General features: G+C 39.1%; 1 protein-coding gene across 1 annotated transcript in view; it reads left to right on the top strand.

The window, feature by feature from the left end:
- LOC132826536 (metal transporter CNNM2) overlaps positions 1-16,284 on the top strand; it is a 72,937-nt gene that overhangs the window by 27,896 nt on the left and 28,757 nt on the right. The window contains exons 3-5 of the mRNA XM_060842504.1: positions 3,517-3,654; positions 13,371-13,540; positions 15,532-15,631. Of these exons, the coding sequence (XP_060698487.1) occupies positions 3,517-3,654; positions 13,371-13,540; positions 15,532-15,631 (408 nt within the window). The remainder of the gene's footprint in view (positions 1-3,516; positions 3,655-13,370; positions 13,541-15,531; positions 15,632-16,284) is intronic.

The raw sequence follows: 16,284 nt of genomic DNA, 5'->3' as shown, positions 1-16,284 counted from the left end.
AGAAGTTTTTTTTTGTTGGAGAGCTTGGTGTGCTCTGTGCTTCTCTGTGCATAAATTCTTGAAAGTGAGCAGAAGACCAGGCAAGAGTATTTAATCCTTGCCTACCCAGCTATCGAGAGTATTGATTGTGTACTAATTATCACAAGAATCAAACCACATTTTAACTTTTCATTTGGTAAGGTTCAGAGACAGGGAAAGCATAGAAAGAGGTTGAAGCCTGGTCATGGGTATTTTAAAAATGCAAATAGATTTTAGAAAAATCTATGTTAATGTACGTGGTTAAAAACTGTGTTAATATACGTGGTTCTTGTTTAGATTTCCAATGTGCATTTTTAATTTAGCATGCTGGCTGACGTTTCTCAACATTTTACATTACTCCTCAGCCCTAAAGACACTGTTGGAATTCTGACTTTACTTTAAGACTTGGCTGAATTTGAAGACTTCCTGTTGTATAGCAGCACAAAAGCCAGATAGTTCTGGAGCAGCTACCAGAAATGCTTCAAAATACATAGATTTATCAAGCATGTTATACAACAGTGCAGATTGAAGGCCCTATATGGCAACATGGTGTCTAATGAGTCTAATTATCCACTTTTTGCTCAATTGATCCATCTTTGAGTGGCTGCAAAAAACATTTTCTCCATATGCTCATTCAGAATTCGCAAATGACTGTGGATATCTTTTATCGGGATTCATGGAACCTTTGGTCCTCTATCTGCTTGTCTTCCCTGCTGCTTCTTGTATCTTGGCCCTGCTTGGACGTAATGCTGAACACATGATACTTCTCTAATGGATGTATCGGAATATATTGAATCAGAATCAAAGAGATTATCATAATCTTCATCATCATCTTCCAAATCCATATTTTCTTCAGGTTCCACTGTTTCGCTGTGGTCCAGCTCATCCTCTTCAGAGCTACTTAAAATCAAGGCTGCTATCTGTGGATGAAAAGGATTTGGAGGAGGCATTGTCTTTGTTCACACTGGAGGTATGTGGACCTATATAGAAAGCTATTGAATTCTTCTGTAGCTCCCAGCACATCTGAGAAGAAGCAGCCAATTACTATTTGCACTGTTGCCAGGAAGTACTACAATTTCTTAAAGTGACCCTTAATCAATTATAACGATGGATTATAGTATAGCTCACATGGACAACCATTTCTTTGAGCCTGATTTAATAGTCATGTTATATTTTGAACAGTAATTTTGGCTTTGTTGCATTTAGCCGGACTTTTTTAAAGTACCGAATGAAGCATTGATCAAGTCACCTTATGTGATGTTTCATTATTTGGATAGATTACATAAAATGTTGAGTTATTGATGATGGAACATGCAGCTAAATTTACACGTCTACAGTTTTAGCCATGACTCACTTGTATTTTTCAATTGGAAGAGCAAGTTTTAAGTGCCACTTGAAGACATGAGTACAAAAATTGAGGCTGATGCAAAGTGAAGTACTGAGGGAATGCTACAGTGTTGAAAATGCTGTCTTTTGGATGAGATGTTAAACTGAGACCATGTTTGTATAGACACCCAGAGGCAGTATTCCAAAGAAGAGTGGGTAAGTTATTCCTGGTCACAATAGTTGTTGTATCAATCCAGGTTTCTCTCCTCTTTCTTCCTATCTGTCATTTGCACTTCAGTGTGACCATACAAGTTTGTAGCGGAATAAACAAGACCATTTTAATTCAATAAATTTAATGTATGCAGAAGATTTCAAAAGGACAAAAACATTTAGTTTATCACTAAAGTTTACCAAAATGCAGAAATTTTCGAGAAGCAAGTGAACATCGTGGCTATCAAATTCCGATGAGGCCTTTGAAACTGTCCTTAAAACCAAACTCTGTCTGTCCTTCAACATACCTTGAGGGAGTAATTGGGCAACATTCTTCTTTACTATCATCTGGTGACCTTGTTATATTTGAACTAACTCTTAGGACCTTGACGAGGACTTGATGCACTGCATCCATATACTCAGCCTGTGTTATTCCACTTGTTTATAGATAGAGCTTGGCATCTTGACTTCTTTCCACTTTACGTGTGCCATTTAAACTTGAATCTTTTGTTTGGAAATGTTGCCCTGTTTCATGACCTCTGCTTCCAGATAATACCTTCTTGTCTCTCATTCTTTTACTTGACCATTTCCTTTCTCTACGTGCTCAGTAATATTCGCTTCCAGTGTACTATTTCACTAATTTGCAACCTTTTTGAAGATTTGAATCGCTTTTCTGACTATGCAAAACTTACTGAAATTGGCTTATGCATTCACTTCATTCTTGTCAGTAGATTCAGTATCAAAATCTAAATTATATATTAATGACTGTTGTTAGTGACAGTATTACTGTTTTTAAAAATTCAGTTGTGGGATGTGGATGTTGCTGGCTGGCCAGCATTTGTTACGCATTCCTAGTTGCCTTTGAGAAGATGGTGAGCTGCCTTTTGCTCATGGGTATTTGGTGAGGATATTGAATCATAACCTTCAAAGCCCCGTGTCTTGATGGGGGAGGTGTGTCAATTATTATACTAAATAAGGTAGCACCTAGCTGTTCAATCATATCGTTGAGAAGAGACAGCTTTTCTCCAAACAGCAACAATATTTTATGTTGTGGCCTCTTCAATGTGGTAGCGTGCAATAGAAGGTACCTCAGGGTAGTGTTGTCAAGTAAATTTTGATGGTTTGTCACATAAGCAAATACCTGTCAATTACTAAATGCCAAGCCGATGACAAAAAGTTTGGACAAAGAATTCTTCTGTTTTGTATGAAGTCTGAAGGGAAAGCGATGGAGAAGTTTAGAGGTTTAAGAAAGGAATTCCAGAAGATTGGAGCATTCAGGATTGAAAGCATGGCTGTAAGTGGTGGGGCGTTTAAAATCAAGAATATTCAAGGAGCCAGATTTGGGGAGTTGCAGATATCCCAAAGGATTGTGAGGCTTAAGGAGATTACAGATATAGGAAGAGAGGGGTTTGAGAAGGTTTGAAAATGTGGATAGGAATCTTAAACTGGAGTTGTTACTTAGCTGGGAGCAGAGTTTTGCATGAACTTAAACGTTTGCAGGGTGGAATACGTGAAATTGGCCAGGACCATATTTGAATAGTAGGTATAGAGTTAGCAAGTTGGATGAGGGTTTCAGCAGCAGATCAGCTGAGGCAGTAATGCAGTCTGCTGGTGTTACAGCGATGAAAATAGATGATCATGGCAATGGTGCAAATAATGTGCTTAGAAGCTTATCTCAAGTCAAATATGTCACTAACATCTAATTCTGCCTCAGACAGTCAACAGGGAGAGGGATGGTGTCGATTTCCGGAGAACAAAGTTTGTACTGGGGGCAAAGACAATACTTAGTTGGATGTTGATAATATTGGTCCAGGTAGCATCGGTAATGCATCCAGTTGATTGTGGAATCATGGTTGAAGATCTCTATAATATCAAAATGGGTAGGAGAATTCGGAGGTTATATTTGATATCACTGAAGTTCCCTCTGTATGCCACCGAAAATTCTTCATTTTGCATTTGCAGCTGACAATCGTTCAAAGAAAATAGCTCACAGGGAACGAAAGCGGCAAGATTTCTCACTGTTCAAAAACTCAGAAAGCGATTCAAGAGTCAAGGTATCTCCTCAACTTCTACTAGCAACTCACCGGTTTTTAGCAACAGGTAATTTAGAGTAATATAGAAATGTTTTCTGTTGCTGTAAATGCTTCAGAGATTTTTTTTTAATCTTGTATTCCTTGTTTAGTCCTACAGTAATTAAATAAGTCTACATGTCCCAAGTTAATTTGCAGCTAAATTTTATATGCATGTGCCACGCCTGAATCAGTTCAAATAAGCTGATAGCAAAACAAATTCTAAATTTAGAAATATAACTAGTGTTTTGGACCAGACCAGACCTCTCAAAGTATATGATGGAGAAAAACAAGACTCTAACTTTTATATTTTTTTAGAAAAGTAAATGTAAGGCACTATGTTCCAAGTAATGATTCAATTGGTCTACCACGAAGCTTTAATCAAAACACATTTTATTCTTACAATACAGTTAACATACAACAAAAAGGTGAATGGGCATAACTTTACTGTATTGAAATACTTAAGTTAATGTTTGTTTAACAATTAATCATCAACTGTTCCAATATCCGCAGCATCCCATAAACGCACCCTTGGCAAAGGCGATTCAACAACAGTTATTATTCTCATGTACTGTCTGTCCAGTCCCGCAGAAAAAAAAACAGTGAAAGAAACAATCTTCCCCTTTCGATTTTTAAGAGGAAGCTTCTCTGTCTAAGACTTCATTCTAGCAGCAGAGAACGCAAACTTTCAGCTCCAGCAAAACCTTACACAATAGAAAGCAAAACTAAAGTCTTCTGGGTCTATGTGAGCCTGACCATGCCCACTCATTCTTTTGTCTTCTTTATAAAAAAGGCAGTTAGTAAACAGCTTTTGGTCTATCTGAAGGAGAGATAGTGAGGAAAGAGATCAATCTGAGACTGGTACATTTGAGAAAAGAAGCGAGTCAAACAGTCAGGGACAAAGCAGAGAACAAGGTAGTACTGATAAATTAAGCTGCATTTATTTCAATGCAAGAGGCCGAACAGGGAAGGCAGATGGACTCAGGGCATGATTAGGAATTATGGGACTGGAATATTAAAGCAATTACAGAAACATCGCTCAGGGAGGGACAGGACTAGCAGCTTAATGTTCCAGGATAGAAGTACTACAGGATGGACAGAAAGGGAGGCAAGAGAGGAAGGGGAGTGGCATTTTTGATCAGGGATAGCATTCCTAGAAATACATCCAGGGAAGTTATTTGGCTTGAACTGAAAAATAAGAAAGGGATGATTACCTTATTTGGATTATATTTAGACTCCATAATAGTCAGAGGGAAATTGAGAAACAAATTTGTAAGGAGATCTCAGTTATCTGTAAGAATAATAGGGTAGTTATGATAGGGGATTTTAACTTTGCAAACATAGACTGGGACTGAGTCAAGATTAGAGTGGTGCTGAAAAAGCACAGCAGGTTAGGCAGCATCCGAGGGGCAGGAAAAATTGACATTTCGGGCAAAAGCCCTTCATCAGGAATTAGAGTATAAAGGCAGTAGGTGTATACTTAAGAGGGAAATCAGGAGGGTAAAAAGGGGACATAAGATAGCTTTGACTAAATAGACTTAAGGAGAAACCAAAGGGATTTTACAAATGTATTACATTAAGGACAAAAGGGTAACTCGGGAGAGAAAAGGGCCCTCAAAGATCAGTAAAGTGGCCTTTGTGTGGAGCCACAAGAGGTGCGGGGAGATACTAAGCAAGTGTTTTACATCAGTGTTTACTATGGAAAAGGACATGGAAGATATAAAATGTAGGGACGTAAATGGTGACATCTTGAAAAATGTCCATATTACAGAGGAAGAAATGCCGGATGTCTTGAAATGCATAAAAGTAGATAAGTCCCCTGAACCTGATCAGGTGTACCTAGAACTCTGTGGGAAGCTAGGGAAATGATTGCTGGGTCCTTTGCTGAGATATTTGTATCGTTGATAGTCACAGGTGAGGTGCCTGAAGACTGGAGGTTGCTAACATGGTGCCACTTTTTAAGAAAGGTGGTCAGGACAGGCCAGGGAACTATAGACCAGTGAGCCTGACGTCGGTGGTGGGCAAGTTGTTGGAGGGAATCCTGAGAGACAGGATGTACATGTATTGAAAAGACAAGGACTGATTAGGAATAGTCAACATGGCTTCGTATGTGGGAAATCTTATCTCTCAAACTTGATTGAGTTTTTTTAAAGAAGTAACAAAGAGGATTGATGAGAGCAGAGCATTGGACACGATCTATATGGACTTCAGTAAGGCATTCGACAAGGTTCCCCATGGGAAGCTGGTTAGCAAGGTTAGATCTCGTGGAGTACAGGGAGAACTAGCCATTTGGATACAAAACTGGCTCAAAGGTAGAAGACAGAGAGTGGTGGTGGAGGGTTTTTTTCAGACTGGAGGCCTGTGACCAATGGAGTGCCACAAGGATTGATGCTGGGTCCACTGCCTTTCATCATTTATATAAATGATTTAGATGTGAGCATAAGAGGTATAGTTCGTAAGTTTGCAGATGATACAAAAATTGGAGGTGTAGTGGATAGTGAAGGTTACCTCAGATTACAACTGGATCTTGATCAGATGAGCCAATGGAGTTTAATTCAGATAAATGCAAGCTGCTGCATTTTGGGAAAGCAAATCTGAGCAGGACGTATACACTTAATGGTAAGGTCCTAGGGAGTGTTGCTGAACAAAGAGACCTTGGACTGCAGGTTCATAGCTCTTTGACAGTAGAATTGCAGGTGGATAGGGTAGTGAAGAAGGCGTTTGATATGCTTTCCTTTATTAGCTAGAATATTGAGTAAGGAGTTGGAAGGTGATGTTGCAGCTGTACAGGGCATTGGTTATGCCACTTTTGGAATATTGTGTGCAATTCTGGTCTCCTTCCTATTGGAAGGATGTTGTGAAAAATGAAAGTGTTCAGAAAAGATTTACTAGGATGTTGCCAGGGTTGGAGGATTTGAGCTATAGCAAGAGATTGAATAGGCTTGAGCTGTTTTCCTTGGAGCATCGGAGGCTGAGGGTGACCTTATAGAGGTTTATAAAATCATGAGAGGCATGGATAGGATAAATATGCAAAGTCTTTCCCTTGGGGTGATGGAGTCCAGAACTAGAGAGCATAAGTTTAGGGTGAGAGGGGAAAGATATAAAAGAGACCTAAGGGGCAACTTTTTCTCATAGAGGGTGGTACGTGTATGGAATGAGCTGCCAGAGGAAGTGGTGGAGGCTAGTACAATTGCAACATTTAAAAAGTATCTGAATGGATATATGATTGGAAGGGTTTGGAGGAATATGGGCTGGGTGCTGGCAGGTGGGACTAGACTGGGTTGGGATATCTGGTTGGCATGGACGAGTTGGGCCAAAGGGTCTGTTCCCGTGCTGTACATCTCTATGACTCTGTCCGAATACACGCAGCATAAGGAATAAAGTAAATGAGCTTGTGGTGCAGATAAAAATTGGCAGGTATGACATGATGGGCATCACAGGAACGTGGCTGCAAATGTATTAAATAATTTGTTAGAGCAAGGAAGTGTTGGCATCCTTGATGGGTTCAGCAACCAACGTTCTTAAATTTATTCAAGGTGAATGACAGAGGGGTTGAATGAATACTTTGTATCTGTTTCCTTGAAAGCAGACACTACTAGCATTCTAAAAATATATATTAATCAGAAGACTATAATAATCTCTAGAGATAAATATTACAGTAATTAATAGGGCTGAAGGTAGATAGATCCCATGGATCGCATAGGTTATATCCTGGTTTTAAAGTAAATAGTTACCGAGATAGTGGATGCACTGATAAAAATCTTTCAAGAATCCTTAGAATCTGGAGAAGTCCCAGAAGATTGGAAAACTGCAAATGTAACACTCTAATTTATAAAGGGAAGGAGACAAAATACAGGTAAAAATAGGCCAGTTAGCTTTAATATTTGTCATTGGGGAAATATTAGCATCCATTATATTCATATACCCATCCAGATACCTTTTAAACGTTGCAATTGTACTAGCCTCCACCACTTCCTCCGGCAGCTCATTCTATACACGTACCTCCCTCTGTGTGAAAAATTTGCCCCTTAGGTCTCTTTTATATCTAGCCTATTCACCCAACAAATAGCATCAGCAGCAAGTGATAGAACTAAGATATGCTGCAACCAACAGATCAGATCTTAGCTTCTCAGTCCTGCCACATCCACCTCCTGACTACCCAAAAACTGTGCACCATATACAAGACACAAGTCAGGAGTGAAATGGAATACTCTCCACTTGCCTAGATGGGTGCAGCTCCAACAACACTCAAGAAGCTTGATCCATCCAGGACAAAGCAGCCCACTTGATTGACACTACATCCATGAACATCCACTATCTCCACCACCGATGCTCAGCAGCAGCAGTGATAGTAGAGCATTTAGAAATGCACTATGTAATCAAACAGAATCAGCAATGCTTCATGAAGGGAAAGGTATGCCTCACAAAGTTACTAAAATTTGAGGTAATGAACAAAACAGATAAGAAATAGTCAATGAAGCATATGTGATTTCCAAAGGACATTCAATAAGGTACCACACATAAGACCACTTAATAATATGAGCCCATTATATTGGGATAGAATATTAGCATTGATAGAGGATTGGTTAGTAATAGAAAATAGTGAGTTCAAAAAAGGGCACATTTTCAGGATGGCATGCCAATGGGAGCAGTGCTGGTATCACAATTATTTGCAGTCTATTTTAATAACTTGGATGCTGGAAGTTTGCTAGTGACTGGAAAGTAGATGGGAAGACAACCAGTGAGGATGACACAAAGAGACTGCAGAAATACAGACAGGCTAAGTGAGTGGGCAAAAACTTGGCACATAAGTATAATGTGGTAAAATAAATGGTTATGTACTTTGGCAGGAAAAATAGAAAAGATAAATATTAATTAAATGGTCCAGCATTTTCTCTATCAGTGATTTCCATCAAGCTTGGGGATCAACCTGGTTCAATGGAGAGCGCAGGAGGGCATGTCAGGAGAAGCATCAAGTATACCTAAAAATGAGGTGTCAACCTAGTGAAGCTACCAAACAGGACCACTTGCATGCCAAATAGCATAAGCAGCAAGTGATAGAGCAAAGATATTCTGCAACCAACAGGCTAGATCTAAGCTTCTCAGTCGTGTCACATCCACCTCCTGACTCCCTGTTCACCATCTACAAGGCACAAGTCAGGTGTGTGATGGGATACTCCCCACTTGCTTGGATGGGTGGAGCTCCAACAACACTGAAGAAGCTTGACACCATCCAGGACAAAGCAGCCCGCTTGATTGGCACTGCATCCACGAGTACTCACTATCTCCGCTACTGAAGCTCAGTAGCAGCAGTTGTACCATCTACAAGATATAGAACAAAGAACAATACAGCACAGAACAGGCCCTTCGGCCCTCGATGTTGCGCCGACCTGTGAACGATTCGCAGCTCGTCCCCCTACACTATCCCCAAATCATCCATATGTTTATCTAAGGATTACTTAAATCTCCCTAATGTGGCTGAGTTGACTACATTAGCAGGTAGGGCATTCCACGCCCTTACCACTCTCTGCGTAAAGAACCTGCCTCTGACATCTGTCTTCAATCTATCACCCCTCAATTTGTAGTTATGCCCCCCGTACACGCTGACGTCATCATCCGAGGAAAAAGACTTTTACTGTCTACCCTATCTAATCCTCTGATCATCTTGTATGTCTCTATCAAATCCCCTCTTAGCCGCCTTCTTTCCAATGAGAACAGACCCAAGTCTCTCAGCCTTTCCTCATAAGACCTTCCCTCCAGACCAGGCAACATCCTGGTAAATCTCCTCTGCTCCTTTTCCAATGCTTCCACATCCTTCCTGAAATATGGCAACCAGAATTGTACACAGTATTCCAAGTGAGGCCACACTAGCGTTTTGTATAGTTGCAGCATGACATTATGGCTCTGGAACTCGATCCCTCGAACAATGAAACCTAACACACCATATGCCTCCTTAACAGCACTATCCACCTGGGTGGCAACTTTCAGGGATCTATGGACATGGACTCCAAGGTCCCTCTGCACATCCACAATACCAAGAATCTTTCCATTGACCCAGTACTCTGCCTTCCTGTTATTCTTCCCAAAGTGCATCACCTCACATTTAGCTGCATTGAACTCCATTTGCCACCTCTCAGCCCAATTCTGCAGTTTATCCAAGTCCCCCTGCAACCTGTTACATTCTTCCAAACTGTCCACTACTCCACCGACTTTAGTGTTGTCTGCAAATTTACTAATCCATCCATCTGTGCCTGCGTCTAAGTCATTTAGCAGTGGTCCCAAAACAGATCCTTGTGGCACACCACTAGTAACTAGACTCCAGGCTGAATATTTTCCATCAACCACTACTCGCTGCCGCCTTTCAGAAAGCCAGTTTCTAATCCAAACTGCTAAATCACCCTCAATTCCATGCCTCTGCATTTTCTCCATAGCCTACCATGTGGAACCTTATCAAATGCTTTTCTGAAGTCCACGTCAACTGCCCTACCCTCATCTACATGCTTGGCCACCTTCTCAAAAAACTCAATGAGGTTTGTGATACACGACCTGCCCTTGATGAAACCAAAGATTCTAAGATAACACTTTCCAAATCCCCAACCACCTCTATCGAGAAAAACAGCAGCAGATACATGGGACCACCACCACCTGCACTGTCCCTCCAAGCCACTCACCATGTGACTTGGAACTATATTGTCGTTCCCAGTGTTGCTGTGTCAGAATCCTGAATTCCCTCCCTGAAGGCATGTGGGTCAACCTAGAGCACATGGACTGCAATGTTTCAAGAAGACAGCTCACCACCACCACATCAAGGACAACTAGGAACAGGCGGTAAATACTGGCCCATCCAGCAAAGCTGGTGAATTTTTAAAAATCCTGCAGAAATCTGCAGCTCAGATGGATTTGTGAGTCCTCATGCATAAATCACAAAAAGTGGAGTTCAGCAGGTAATAGGGAAAGCAAATGGACTGTTAGTCTTAATTTTGAAGGAAATGGAGTCAAAAAAATAGGGAGGTGTTGATTTCGGTGGAGGAGTAGTGTTTATGATCACAGTTGTCTAATATACATTGTCAACAATTTATAGTAATTTTCTGGGTGTTTCTTGGAGTTTGCTAAGATTCAGCAGTTTAGATATGCATTAGTTAATTAGATAAAAAGAAGTGATAATCATGACGATTTTTTGAGGTTCACCGATATCGGGGTGCAGTCAGAATTGTTGGCATGGACAGTGTCAGTCACCTTGTAAAGGCAGCATCCTGCTCTTTATCAAAAGTGTTAGGAAACTCATCCCTGAGTTTATCACCTCCTCCTCTTCTGGTCCACCTTCTATTGAGTCAAGACAGCTTTCTGAGGAACGTGCTCTGCCCCAGAGCACTTGGAATCATAGAATCTCTACAGTCTGAAAAGAGGCTATTCAACCCATCAAATCTGCACCAACCTTCCAGACAGCATCCTAACAAGACCCAGCTCCTTCAGCATATCCCTACTATCCCACGTTTACTATGGCTAATCCACCAAATGTACACTTTTCTGGACACAGTGGGACAATTTAGCATGGCCATCTTTGGACTGTGGGAGGAAACCACACAGACACAGATATTGCGAACTCCACATACAGTCGCCCAAGGCTGGAATTGAACGTGGGCCTCTGGTGGTGAGAGGCAGCGGTGCTAACCATTGTGTCACCATACCACTCCAAATAGCAGCATTTTTTGACCTATCCTATTTATAGGGGGTGATAACTTATGCTGTGTTAATCAATTGTCTGAATCCTTTGGCCAGTGACCACAGGACAGCTACTCATGATGTTAAATGATCATTGTCCCACTTGTTCTCCTTTATGAGAGAGTCTAGGACCAGTTCATAGTCTCAGAGTAAAAGGTCACCCATTAAAGCACTGTTAACAAAGAATTATTTTCCTGTCAGGGTAATGATCACTGGAACTGTTACTGCAGAGGGCTTTTGAGTCTGGGTTGTTAAGTATATTCAAGGTTGAGATTTTTATTCAGAGAGAGTCAATGAATGTGGGGAAAGGCATGATCTCATTGAATGGACCAAATGACCTACTTCTGTTCCTTATGGACTACATGCAACTGAAAACTTTAAAACTGCAAGGTGAACAGTAAAATCATGTGATAATCTACACCAAGTAGGAGCAGCAGTAGGCATTTGGCCCAAAAGCTACCCTGTTATTCAATCAGATCAAAGTTGTTCTTGTGACCTTAACTCCACTTTTCTGGCTGCCAAGAAAATTCAGAAGACAGCCATCAGAGAGAAGCAATTTCTTATTATCTCAGGAGAAATGGGAGGCCAATTATTTTTAAGCCTGTCTTCAGTTCTTCATTGTTTTATGAAGGAAAGCATTCTCTCAGGATCTAACTCTTTCAGATTCTTGTATGTTTCAACAGGATCACCTTATTTTTCTAAACTTTACTGAGTAATGGACCCAAATTGCAAATCTTTCCTTCTAATGCACCCCCTTCCCTGCAGGAGTTAGCCTAGTATAGTTTTCAAGTTATGTCTTTTTTTAAGAGACCAAAATTGCATTCAATGGGAGTAGACTTTTGAATGCCCTTTGCAATTAAGACAAGACTTTTATGCTTCATCCCCTTTAAAACAAAAGTCAGCATTCAATTTTCCTTCCTAATTACCTGCTGTACATGCACACCATCTTTCTCTGATTTTTTTTGTTAAGCGGATGCTTGTATCACTGTACATCTCAGTATTCTGTAGTCTCGCCACATAAATAATATATTGTTTCTATAATCTTTCTGCGAAAGTGGACAACTTCACATTTCTCACATATTTCCATCTGCCAAATGTTTCGTCACTGACTCAATTTCATTTTGCAGACTCCTGTATCAATTTGACAACATGGCTTCCTTCCTAATTTAGTACTATTGGCAAGTCTGGCGACAATGCAGTTAGTCCTTCATCCTTGTCATTAATATTGATTACAGTATAAATAATTGAGACCCCAGCACTGACTATTGTTGCAATCCAAAGTTATAGCTTGCCAAGTTGAAAGTAGCCCATTCATCTTGGCTTTCTCTTTCCAATTATTTAGTCAATCCCCTATTCGTACCAATATATCATCCTGAACACGATGAGCTCTTGTTTTGTGTAGTAAGCTGTTAGATGGCATCTTGTAGCATGTTTCAGAGATCTAAAAACACTGCATCTACTGTTGTCCTTTTATTTACCCTCCTTGCTGATCTTTCAGAGGATCTAATAAGATCAAAGTATTTTCCCTTTCAAGACAAGTGCAATGATCTTGGTCAGGTTACCCTCCCATATTCAATTTTCAAAATTCACTTTACTTGGAGCTCATTTAGAATTTATTTAAAAATGGTGTATAAATTCAAATCTGTATCACTCAACCTAATTATGTACTGTCTTTTGTTTTTTTTTCTCTCTCTCCTTCTGCATTTTGTAACCCTTCAAATTAGAAAATAATTTTTACTGATTACAAAGGTGTGCTAATGTTATAAAGCTTTGAATTTGCTTTTGTGAAAGAAACTGTAGTCTGTTGATAAAGAAATGACAATATCTCATTATTTTTTAAAAAAAATTCAAGACTACAGATCATTTGAATTAAATTAATTCAAGTTTGGAGTAGACTGCATGCTGAAGACAAAACATTGTGAACTGGGGGGATTTCGGTAAGAATAGGCACTTTTTTAATTGGAATGCAAAGGCAAAGTGATATCACTATTATTAAACGCAATTAATCTTTTTTTTCTTGAATAGAGGTGGAACCTTTTAAAAGCACATATATATCAGACAAGATTCTGCTAAGGCTTCTCAAACATCCTAACGTCATCTGGGAATTAAAGTACGATTGGCAAAACAGACAGTCCCTCGACCACTATCTTTACCAACGGAATAAACCTGTTGATTATTTTGTACTTATCTTACAGGTATGTCCCAATCTAAATTCCTTATTGTTACATCACTGAGATTATGGAGCACTCTTGCCTTTTGCTATATTGAGGGAGATGGTCATGTAGTTATAATGTGACCGGACTTGTAATCCAGAGGCCCAAGATAATAGGGATGTGAGTTCAAATCTCACCACTTATTAATAAATGGTCACCATATTAAATATCATCTAATTCAACAATATTGACCTGCAGGGAAGGAAATCTGCTGTCCTTATTTGGTCTAACCTACATGTGATTCTAGACAGTGTGGTTGTTCCTCTGAATTGGCCTGGCAAACTATTTAGTTCAATTAGAAATGGGCAGTAAATGCTGGCCTTCCCAGCGAAAATATCCACATCCCATTAAAGAATTAATAAAAACAAAAGTATGTATTTCATATATTGTAAAGCATCCCATTTGACCTACTGACCCTGTTTATTCGGTTAAATTGTAAACTCTAAGAGACTCTTTCATTAACTTAATGTATTTTAATTTCCTTCATAACAGCAGAAGATGTAGGAGCCAAAGTAGGTCATTCAGCCCATTGAGTCTGCTCTACCATTTAATGAGATCATGGTTAATCTAATTATCCTCAGCTACACTTTCCTGCCTTTACCGTATAATTCTTGAATCCTTTGTTGATTAAAATGCTGTCTATCTCAGAGAAAGTTCCTCCAGGAAGTGATTATTCACAGCTTTCTAAGTCGGAAACATCCTCCTCAAAATAATGTTTCCGAGATGCCAGTCGAATATTGTAGTTGGGATATTCAACCCTAACTGCTTGTGTGATAAATAGTGACAATGTGAGTTCCTAGTAATCAATTGTAGTTGTAAAATATGTTTATTGCTAACAACACTATCTGCCTTTCTTGGTTTATTAATGTTTATGGGTCATTGTATATTGGTAGCCATCTTATGCTGCATTTCTATACCCAGATGCAAGCGTATTAAAATGTGAATGGTCTCCTAGTCAATTTCATAACATTCTCAATCAGTATCCATATATTGACCTTTGTTAGGATTGGAGGTGGGATAGTGATTAGGCATAGAATGTCTGATTAATTCCACTGGCTGAGTCATGAACCCAATTATGCCAATTTGAATTTTCTGTCAGCTGTGGTTAGATAGTCAAGCAGAGTCTCTCAGTATGTACAGAGTGATGCCTTCAGGCAATTAATTATTGAAAGATCTCTGCAAATAATATTGTTAACAAATGGAAAATTACTATGTTCAAATTGTTCATTAAATGTGCATATTATACTCCTATACTTATACTTATAGAGCATATTGGTGCTACAATTGTCAAAATGTCAACAAAGAAAAGTACTGTTGGAAAAGAGCAAATTTTATAAGGCCACAGTGCTAACAGCAAACCAAAAGTCAGGTGCTTGAATGTGTCTGAACATAATCCAGTGAAATCACTCCTGATTACAATTTCCTTTGCTTCTGATCTGTGTTTCTTTTTCTGGTGCCTTGGCTAATATTTCTACTTTAAATAACTTTCTGTATTGGCAGCTGCTTCCTATCTGACTTTCAGATCAGAAAATAAACAATTTATAGGGTGTTAAACCCACAGAGCTCACTTCTTCCTGATAGTCTTAAACTCTGAATCTCCTTGCTATTCATAAATGTGTCATATCTTGCAGTATCAGGAAAGCTCACATACAGCAGCTAGACTGTGTATGTGACTGATTGCTGACAAGAGAAATGTAAGAGATTTCAGAATGGCATTATTTGATTTGGCACCTGCAAATGACTACTTCATGATCATGATCATGGGAGGAGGTGAGAATGAAAAACTAAGCACTTTACTGAGGAAATAGAATTGAATCTGAACAAGCCAAATAGGAATCCAAAATTAGTGGACTTCAAAGGTGTGAGTGAGATAAATAAAATTAGCCATAAGATTGATACAATGACTGCTAATCGCAGTGCTTGATAATGTGTGACTTATAATTCTGACTTCATGCAATGGTTATTTCATATAGGGAAAGGTGGAAGTTGAAATAAGCAAAGAAGGCTTGAAATTTGAAAATGGAGCATTCACTTATTACGGTGTACCTGCACTCTTATCTTTGGCTTCTACAGGTAAAATTTCTCTCTTAATGTCACGTAGTTTTTAGAAGATTTGTTTTAAATTGTCAGTAGGAGTTGGTGGTAGATTCTGTAGCTTCAAATCAGCATTCACAATGGTCAATAATTTTGCTTGGCTCACTTGTGCTGCATTTTAAGGGAACATTTAGTATTTTAGTACCAATATTTCACAAAATTGAAAGTAGATTCTGCAGTAGTTTTACAACTTTTGAATATTGTTTCTTGTGTTTATTAAAGAGTTTTTTTTGGTGGCGGTGACATATGGTGACAGGATTGAATTTTCAACTGCCTCTGTGCTTGTCAATAATACATGCAGCTGATCGAGGCTTCTTGAAGTCTCCATCAGCAGTTTTTTTTAAAATTAATTTTTAACAAAAATGACGAGTACAAGATACTTTTGACAGCTTCATTCAGCTGATGTGGTCAATGTGAAAGCAGGCCACCCTTCGCTATTATGTTTTTCTTCTATTTATATTCTGTGGTTTGAACATCTGTTTGTATTGCAAAGTGTGATCTTGATTGGTTGTAGTCATAAAAATAAATTAGCCTTTAAATGTCACACAGGAAATTGGCCGCAAGTTCGAGACATTTTTATGCTATGCATTGATAATTTAAACTGTGATGAAGGTTTATAAGATATTGTTATT

The sequence above is a fragment of the Hemiscyllium ocellatum genome, chromosome 22, assembly GCF_020745735.1.
Source record: "Hemiscyllium ocellatum isolate sHemOce1 chromosome 22, sHemOce1.pat.X.cur, whole genome shotgun sequence".
Classification (NCBI taxonomy): domain Eukaryota; kingdom Metazoa; phylum Chordata; class Chondrichthyes; order Orectolobiformes; family Hemiscylliidae; genus Hemiscyllium; species Hemiscyllium ocellatum.
This window is presented reverse-complemented; position numbering and strand designations above follow the sequence as displayed.